Source organism: Sparus aurata, chromosome 23 (genome assembly GCF_900880675.1).
Source record: "Sparus aurata chromosome 23, fSpaAur1.1, whole genome shotgun sequence".
NCBI classification, from domain to species: Eukaryota; Metazoa; Chordata; class Actinopteri; order Spariformes; family Sparidae; genus Sparus; species Sparus aurata.
In genome coordinates, this window is record NC_044209.1 from 15179987 (window position 1) to 15189304 (window position 9318).

The following is a 9318-nucleotide window of genomic DNA, read 5'->3' on the forward strand; positions in this document are numbered from 1 at the left end:
ATCCTGCTCTATGCACTTTTTTGGAGTTCTCTGTCCTGATATGGATGTAGTGGGCAGAAGTGCCAAATCATTTCTTTTCTCTTTAACTGCATGAGCAGGAGGAGGAGGAGAGACATGTTACTGACCATAACAACAGTTATTACTGATGGAATATAAAGATACATCACTTACAACAGCTTTAATGAATTCATTTTCAACAGTGTTTTAAGACAGACAGACAGACACTGAAATTTAAAAGATACTGTTGTACACCTCTATCCTGTCCAAACACAGTACTCATAGATCTTTAATGACCTCGATACTCAGAGGTGACCCATCAGGTTCACACATTTTCCCTGTAACGGGCAAGGAAAGACACAGACAGGCCATTTTACAGACAACATCTTTATTTGTTGCTGTAGAACACAGATGTTTTGGAGGAAATAATAGAGCACCTTCAGTGAAGAACGGGGAGAGATTTGTAGCTGCAGAGCTTTACTGCTTGTTGCGAGACAGGCAGAGGAGGGCTGTGTTAAATTTGCAGTCCACACAGGTGCTCGAAAGCATGATTTAAACAGATTGTGGGGGAGATTTAAGCTCCCGCCTTTGCAGGCAGAAAATTCTGTAATGCAGCTTCTCTTCCAGCCTGATTATGACAGCTTCTTCTGTAGAAATCCTTACTTATTGTTGTAAATGTAAATCGCCTCTGTTGGAATACATTATATCATCATCGGAAAATAAAGAACAAAGTGCGGCAGTGAATCTGTGGGGCTTTGTCATCTGAGCATGAAGAAGTGTCAGATTTACGATTTTCTACAATATGCTTGAAAAGACTGCGTATCGCTTAACAGAATAGAGATGAATGAACGTCTTCATCGAGCATCCACGGGCTCTTTGATCTTCAGAGAGGTGGCATTACAAACTGTCATACAGCAGCTGGTTCCTCTTCATGTGCTGATTAATTTGTTCATCCCTCCCTCACATCATCTCTGTCTCCACTGTTTTCTTATTCTCATTCCACACAATACAATGCCTAAGTCGTTCCCTTCGGTGTGCAAAGTGAGCGAATAACGCTGTACTAATTGTTATCTGATATTATTATTATTATTATTATTATTATTATTATTATTATTATTATTATTATTAATAATAATGATGATAATAATAATAACAATAATAATAATACCAGTAAACAATGTAATTTTAAGGAGCGTGTTGGGATGAAAAGTGAGAGCACTCGGGTGTCTAATTTAAAAATGGCTGCCAGACAGAACCAGAGCATGGAACAGAATAATATAACATTTCTGATGCATAATTTCATGAAGCCAGTGATAAAGGCTGAAGGGGGTTTGTGGGTCTCACTAATAGTCTGTGACATCCAAGAAAACAGCAGTTTTTCAAATGCCTGGGAGAGCCTCGCCTTCTGCGCAGGCTTTTTCTTCCATCAGGCTTTAATTACTAAGCCAAAGGACTTCGCTGGTCTCAATTCTGAAACTTGTTTTTCTCACAGTCTTTACAGCGCTCCGTCTTCGGGGCTCCATGGGGACTCCATGTGCAAGAGAGGGTGCTAGGAGCAGGATAGCGCTCTAATTCCCCCCCCCCCAACACCCATCTCCTCCAATGTATCCAGTGGCAATCAAATACACTTGGTGTGATTTGATTTTAATTATGGGCTTTTCACACACTTTAACGCAACCTTGGGGCGATGTTGGAAAAAGCCACATGATCCCGACCGTCTGGGTGGTGAATGAAAGCTTTAATAAAAAAAAGTGCCAAATAATTATTCACTGTCACTCCATGCAGTCATGTGTAATGGGCAAATGGACAAGCTGGCAGCGCCACAGAATTGGTAATTTGTTTGTAGTGATGCACTGTTATCATTACATCTGCAGCAGCTGCCCAGGTCTTCACCAACCCTCCAGGATTTGGCTTGCTGGGAAAATCTCCCTTTCAAACTCCACCGCAGTGGGAGAAAAAACTCAATAACTGGAACAAATCTACTCTTCAGACCCGATTCGCTGCCAAAGTGATGTTTCTCAGTCACACGCCCACATACGCTGACACACAATGGCGCTCATTGTTTATCCTGTTGAATCATAGCACTGTCAGAGAGACAGATGATATCTGGAGAAGATGATGCTTTTCGGTTCAATTCCCCACTCAGTTAGGTGTCATTAGTTCTATGCAACGGCTTTCTGAGAGACAGTTTGTCTTAAACACAATATTTGACAAACCTGAGGAAGAATGGCTGTGACAGAAGCACGAGGGAGGATGTGACAGCAGCAATCAGTTTGTCATCAGTAGAAGACTCATGATGGGTGTCCCAAGCAGATGCCAGCCCAGAGCGTTAGAATGAAACGTTTCAGTTTTTGCAAATCACTGATACTGATACTGACATTTCTACAAAATGTGTCACATAACGCATGACATGTTTATGACTTGACTTTGATTTCCGGAGGAGGAGGGGGTGAGTTTAATCACAGGCAAGTAGGCTGCTAATCCAGTGACTGCAGTTCAAGACTGTCTTTAAACATTTTGGAAGCGTGACATCAAAAAAACAATGTTTTCCAAACCCTAACCAAGTGTTTTTTTGTGCCTTAACTTACAAGAGCATACGCACAGCATTGCCACAAAATAAAAGTGAAAATTGAAACTGAGGAAATGCGGAGTCCCAACAATATCATTGTTTATTCTGGCTTGTTGCAGACACACACCCTCCTCTTCCTCATTAATAATTTGATGGAGGTTGTATAGGCTTGGGACTCAAACACCCCTCACAAAACAGCATACTATGAAGCATATACTGTCATACGCTGACACATTTAAAGGTGCAGTATGTAAGAAATTGTACACCTGTAAAATTCATGCTCAAAACTATTAGAAGGCAGCATATCACAAAGTAACCGCTGTTAGCTCAGTCAGCCATGCAGCTAGCTGTATCTCTGCAACGCAACAGAGACATCATATCTTCAAACTTGATATTTAATCACATTCTTCGATCATTTTAAGAAATTTCTCAAGTTTTTAACCCAAATTTTTACATATTGCACCACTAATATATGGAAGTCCACATACGTGCTAATATTTTGCAACTCTGCAATAAAATATTGCAACTAAATATAATGAATGTACATTTCTATTGCATATTAATAGCAGAGTGATGCGCTTTAAAAATCTGTTATTAATTTTATTTGATATTTTGGATAATATATTGCAAGTACATCATTAACTGTGAGCTACTAGATTGTATATGAAGATGACACTAAATTGCAACATACTGTATGTGTCAACTGTCAAACATATCAGCTTGGTTTGTATTTATAAGGTGAAAATATTGTCATGACACTCCTTGATTGACACAAATAATACAAAAAAACTGGAATGCAAACACATTTGACCTTGGAAAACAGATTTCTGTTGCGTCAGTAATGGGCCTTTTGTTCAGGTTCAGGTTCAGATCTCCTATTTCGCAGCAGCACACCGCAAAAGCTCAAAATCACACAATATATATCTGACTAATTTCTAGTAAGAAAAAAACCTCCTTGAACTTAATATGAGAAAGTCACACTGATAGAAGCATTTCGGTGTGAGAGTTTACAATTTAACAGACAGTTTAACTTGTTTCCATTAGCAATTTTCTTTCACTTATTACCAGCAAAGAAACCTTCTATTAATTATTTTATTTGACAATTTTGTTTTTTTTAAAAGTGGCGATTTTTTTCCAGTGCAGTAATGGAAGTAATATCCCAAAAGCTGTCTAGTTGTGGCGAATGAAAATTTGAAACTCCTCAGATTTATAATTTGACCTCTTTCCTCTTTTCTTTGCACAAAGGAAAAGATGATGTGGAGCCTCATCATCGCTGTCATTATATCTGCAGTGGTCTTTTGTTCTTCAGACTTCCGGGAAGAATCTACAATGCGTTTTTACACAAACTAACGTATTTATCATTTATTCAAACGCAGATGAATAGTCTCCTTTTAATAATTCAGCTGTGCTCGATGTGTGAGAACATCAAGATGTGCGCTGGATATTAAAGGAGCAAAGCAGTGAAAATTAGAAGTACAGAATACGCAAAAAAAAAACATCACACGCGCACATCCATATTTCACTTTGTTGCATGTGTATTGGAGGCCTCGCGTTGTTATTGTATTAACAATCAGGAGCCCCCCGCTGCGACACCACCAACACATTGTAGCATGAACAGAAAAGCATGGAGGAGAATGAAGAAGGCTCACAGTGTCCTACATTGTAGCAGCTCCAGTAATCCACATGGGCAGGATTTTTTTCATTTCCACCTGGATGTCTGCCAGTCAAGAGGATTTCTCCATGGCTGACGGCATTACATTGCCCAAATGAGATCTGTCCGTGTGTATTATGGCTATTCCTACAAATGATATGTCTATACCAAACATCGGGACAAACATCTACGTCAGTACTGTTGTCGGTCTGGCTGAATGATAAGGTCAAAAAAGCATCTTGAGATCACTTTGAAGGACATTTATATGATTTACGATTAGTTTGAATGATCATTTTTGCGTGCAAATGTTCCTTTCACCAAATACCTGGAACCACGTTGCGATTACTTTGCAATTAATCGTGCAGCCCTCGTATTTAGTGTGAACAAAAATGTCAAAATAGGGAGCTTTGTTTAGCTCCTTTTAAAGATTAAAGTTTGTTTTTCCTCATTAAAGTGTACATTTACCCCCGTTTTGAATATTGAATATTGGAAAGTACACAAACTCATAGACTTTTTGGAGCCATTTCATGTTTTCTTTTTTAGGTTGTTTCTTTCAACATTAACCAGTCCCCATCTACCTCAGTTTGAGTGAAAAGGCTGTAACGCAGCAGTGAAGCTCCAGAAATGACCACCAAATGATCACCTGACTTTCACTTCGTACGGGGGTGAGTACATAAAGACTGCATGTTCATTTTTTGGGTGAATTTATCCTTTAAGAAACACCAGTGAAGAATAATGCATGGCCTTGACAGGGTTACTCTCTCCTCTGACTTAATTGCTAAAGCAGCACAAAAGATCCAGCGTGCTTCAACGGTTTAAACAGCTGTCCAGCTGCCCCGTCACATTGTTGAGTAGCTGCTTTAATCGGCCACACCTCTCGGAACTTGTTCACTCTTTTATTGGGTGCAAAAGGACATTCAACCACATGGCAGAAATGACGTGAAGGTGACTTTTTTAAAACAATGATAGCAAAAGACTTTTTTCCTGTTTTCTTGTGTCCCTCATTGTCCGTGTGAATCGTCCACAAGCAAAAGCACATATGGTTTCTCACAAAAGGCCATTCACCAAATAAAACAAAGCATTCTTCTTAAAGTACTTCTGCTGTTTGTTTTTCTGTTTTTTTTTTTTTTTTTTACATAATGTGCTGCTAATGGACAAAAATCATAAGCAGAAGAAAAGCGAGAAAAATACACCTTGATTTTTACATTAATACATTTTAAACAAAGACACTCAAAATCACAGCCAGTTGGTGACATATCCAATATGTGCTTCATAACGTTGAGTGTGCTCCCTCGGTTTTTTAAACATTCTGCGCTGTTCGGGAAACCTGCTGCATCAGATCTTCTATTCTTATTTCAACTGCATTGTTGTTTTAAGGTGGATAAAAGCGTTTTTTTTTTAATGGCTTTTGAACTACTCAGTAAGGAGAAAAGAAAGTTAATGTCTTTGTTGCCTCTTTTTTTTTTAACTTCGTGAGGCTCCAGCACCAGGCTTAATATCAGTATTTCACTGTTTATGAAGAACAAACAGCACTGAAACACGTGTGCACCACAACATTCAGGACTTACATAAATTAAGCTGCAAAAAGCATCAATTTTATTCATCAAGCCGTGCCAGAATCCATTGATTCCCTACATGTTTTAAAAATATATATATATCCGTGGATCAAAAGGTTCTCTTCTTGTTCGGTGACATTCATCACGTCCGTAGAGTGCTGCTCTCATTTGACACTGCTGGCTGCTCACCGCTCCACTCATTCACAAACACAGATAATTACTACCCAGATGAGGAATTAAGGATTGTCCTTGAAGGTCAGGCCTAGGCCCTGCCCTCACCGGGCTCTCTCGGGCTGGCGTCCACAGCTCTGACGATGCGCCAGTCCCGGGCAGCTGTCCGACATCGATATTAACCTGAGCAGAGCCAACCCGCCCATTAAGCTGTTTGGGATATGGCAGCTGCTCAAGGGGCAGAGAGGTATTAAGCATAGATTTACAAGAATGAAAATGTCCTCCCTCCCTAGTAATCTCTTGTCTTTTAACACGCAAGACAAGCCATACACGCATAAACATACACACACTCTTACGTAATGGTGTCAGCAGCACGCCGCTCTGGCTCGTTCGGACGCGTTGCACACACACACACACACACACACACACACACACACACTCCATGTGTTGACAGAAAACATGCACCGTCTCTTCCCCACTGCCTTCCACTCATTGCTCATGCATTAGACGTTCTGCCCTGTTGCCTCAAAATAATCAACAGCGATGGGGTTGTGCCGTCGTCCACTTTGAACTCATGAGCCTCCGCCTCATTACGCCGCGTTTCTACCCTGGCGCCTCATTGCGCTTTAAACAGCGAGGAGGCTCACAGTGCTCTCTACCGTGGTAAGTCAGGAATGGTGTTCCGCAGCACATCAAAGCCTGTTTGAGCTCACATTCACTACGAATACAGTGCAGCATCGTCACTATAAGGAATGCAACGAAAAAAGAGCCGTTTTCAAAGAGGTGTCAAATGAAAGCTGATCTGCTGGAGAGAAGACACAGACTGACAGTGGGTCGTAACATTAGAGTAGACTGATGCAACAGCATATCTTCTTCAGAGGAGCCGACTAATTTATAGTCTCCTGTAACGTCCTCAGGGTTCGGATCGAATGGACACATCAACATGAGTCCGATGAACATAGAGTCTTTGAGCAGTCAGAGCGTATAAATATGTAAAAATGTTGCACTATACCCTCTCCTGCGGGACGTGACTCAAGCAACAAACAGTCAGAATACTTGCTGGTGATACCGGATCTCCTCGCTCCAGATCCTTTAGGAATCAAAAGCGCGATCTTCACAGATCTCCAGCGCCGCTTTGCTCGCGCCGCCAAACACTTCCACGTTCGCGTCGATCCAAGGTACCACGTTGCCCGGCATGTACGCCGAGCAGTTGGCCAGACCCATGATGTCCACGGGCCGCAGCACTCGATCCCACATGTTGAACTGGCTCAGCTCCCCCACGAAGGCCTGGGTGGCGTCGAATCGGCCTCCGACCACGTCCTGCATGGAGAGACCGAACATGGAAGTTTACTGTAGCAGTTGACTTCTGAGGGAAATGTAAACAGACTTTTAATTAAAAATGAATAAATTCTGTTTGATATTCATCAAACTGCCAAACGAGTCTGCATATTTTTGCAGTGTACGGCCGCTTTAAAAAAACTAAGTGTTGTGCAATCTCCAGTATACTGTAGTGCAACATGCAGAAATCTCACCTTGTGTGAATGACTGAAACATAAAACAACACAGCCCTCCTTAGGCACCAAACTAATGCAGCATGAGTTAATGGCTCTCTGTGGACGTTACTCAGACGTCACTGTACATTTCTTAAGTATATATATATATGGAGCTGTCATGGAGCTAACCGCTAGAATAACCCGCTAACGCAGCTCCCAAGGGCACCAAGGTTGCATTTTGGAGCTGGATGAATGAGGTAATACTGACAGGGCCGCGATAGCGTGAGAAGAGCTGCTCTGCCTCCTCTCCCCCGTGCTCCCAGCGCCTCCGGCAGCGAGCTCGAGGGAGAATACACACCGGGAGGAAGAACACACACACTCCTGCATTCACAGACACACACACACACACATACCACCTAAGCTTCTCTACCGTGCTCACCTGCTCCTGGCCCAGGATGATCACCCCTCCAGGTTTAATTGGATGCCAGGGGGCCAGGTTGTCCCCGGTGCCAAGGCGCTCGCCATCCTGGTAAGCCTCCCAGAAGCCATCTCTGGTTGTCCAGGTGATGCAGATGTGGTGCCAGCGGCCGTCGCTCACTGACAGAGGGAGCTGGGCCACCTGGTCGGGAGGTCGGGGCAAAAAGGGTGAGCGACATGAGTGCAGGGAGGACAGAGCAAGGGGGAAAGGTTTGGGGGCAAGATGAGTCAAGAGAGGTTTGAGATTAATTGTGGCGCGTTAGAAACAAGGACAGCAATTAAAGGGGTTAGGGCTTCAAAGAGACGGGCCTCTGCAGAGAATTCTCCAGATGAGCCGGCGCGACATATAAAATTTAGATTACCCAGGTGACATCAAGGGGGAGAGCTTCCTTCAAAGCAGCCTGGTAGCTAACAGCAAAACAGTGTCCTGCTATCGGGCTTTGTTCGCGGATCAAAGAAAAACAACCGGTTATTTTACCAGCCAATGACATCATGGGCCTCTGAGGATACACATGAGATGGTGAATGTGTTACTCATTAGGCTCCTTCTTCTTTTGAGAGTTACTTGTGTGTTTTTTGTTTCTGCAGGTGCATAAAAACCTTAAAAAGATGCGAAGAGACACTGAAAATAAAATTCAAGTCACTTGCAATTACCGAGGCAATTGACCCGGTTAAGGACGTGAGGCGGCATCTTTCATACCACTGGGACTGCAGACACTGGCAGCATTGTTACAGAGACTCTTCAAATGAAAAAATTAATTCCTGTCAAACACTCCACAGGACTTAATGTATGACAGCCGTGATGATCTGTACACAAAGAGCTTAATATTGAGACAGCATATCCTCAGGGCAGACACTTCAATGGATACATGATTCACTCGTCTTCATTTAAATGACTACAAGTTAGCCCATTCACATATAACAAAGTGGAAGTTATTATTTTCATATTGGAATTTCCGCTTCTGTATTGAACGATTTATTCATGCCATTCAAAAGTTACATCACCAGTGGGCTCCTGGGAGAGGGGGAAGTTGGTGGGTGTCTGGATGTTTATACATATGTATATATTTATGTATATACATACATATATAAATACATATAAATATATTTGCATTCAACGTTCCATGTTAATACCATAGAATAGAGAGATATGGGTAAGTAACATAAACAAGGAAACATCAAGAATCCTAATTGAACTGAAAGAAAAGACAAGACATTATAAAATAATAATACAAATGTGGGCCTTTTTCAAATCAGAGCACATGCAACTTGATTTTGTGTTTCACTGAGCAATGTCCAATGCAAGGATCTTGAAACTGGCACCTACAGGTAGTGCAGGTGTTGATAGGTCCATCTATGCCTCTCCTGCTACAGAATGTCAAAATGTCTGCTGTGAGAAAAAGCC

At 41.9% G+C, this 9318-nt stretch overlaps 1 protein-coding gene across 1 annotated transcript in view; it reads right to left on the minus strand.

The window, feature by feature from the left end:
* Positions 1 to 5097: 5097 nt before the first annotated feature.
* Positions 5098 to 9318, minus strand: part of nptx2a (neuronal pentraxin 2a) — a 13544-nt gene continuing 9323 nt past the window's right edge. The window contains exons 5-6 of the mRNA XM_030407385.1: positions 7877 to 8056; positions 5098 to 7264 (exon numbers count right to left, since the gene is read on the minus strand). Of these exons, the coding sequence (XP_030263245.1) occupies positions 7037 to 7264; positions 7877 to 8056 (408 nt within the window). The 3' untranslated portion in view covers positions 5098 to 7036. The remainder of the gene's footprint in view (positions 7265 to 7876; positions 8057 to 9318) is intronic.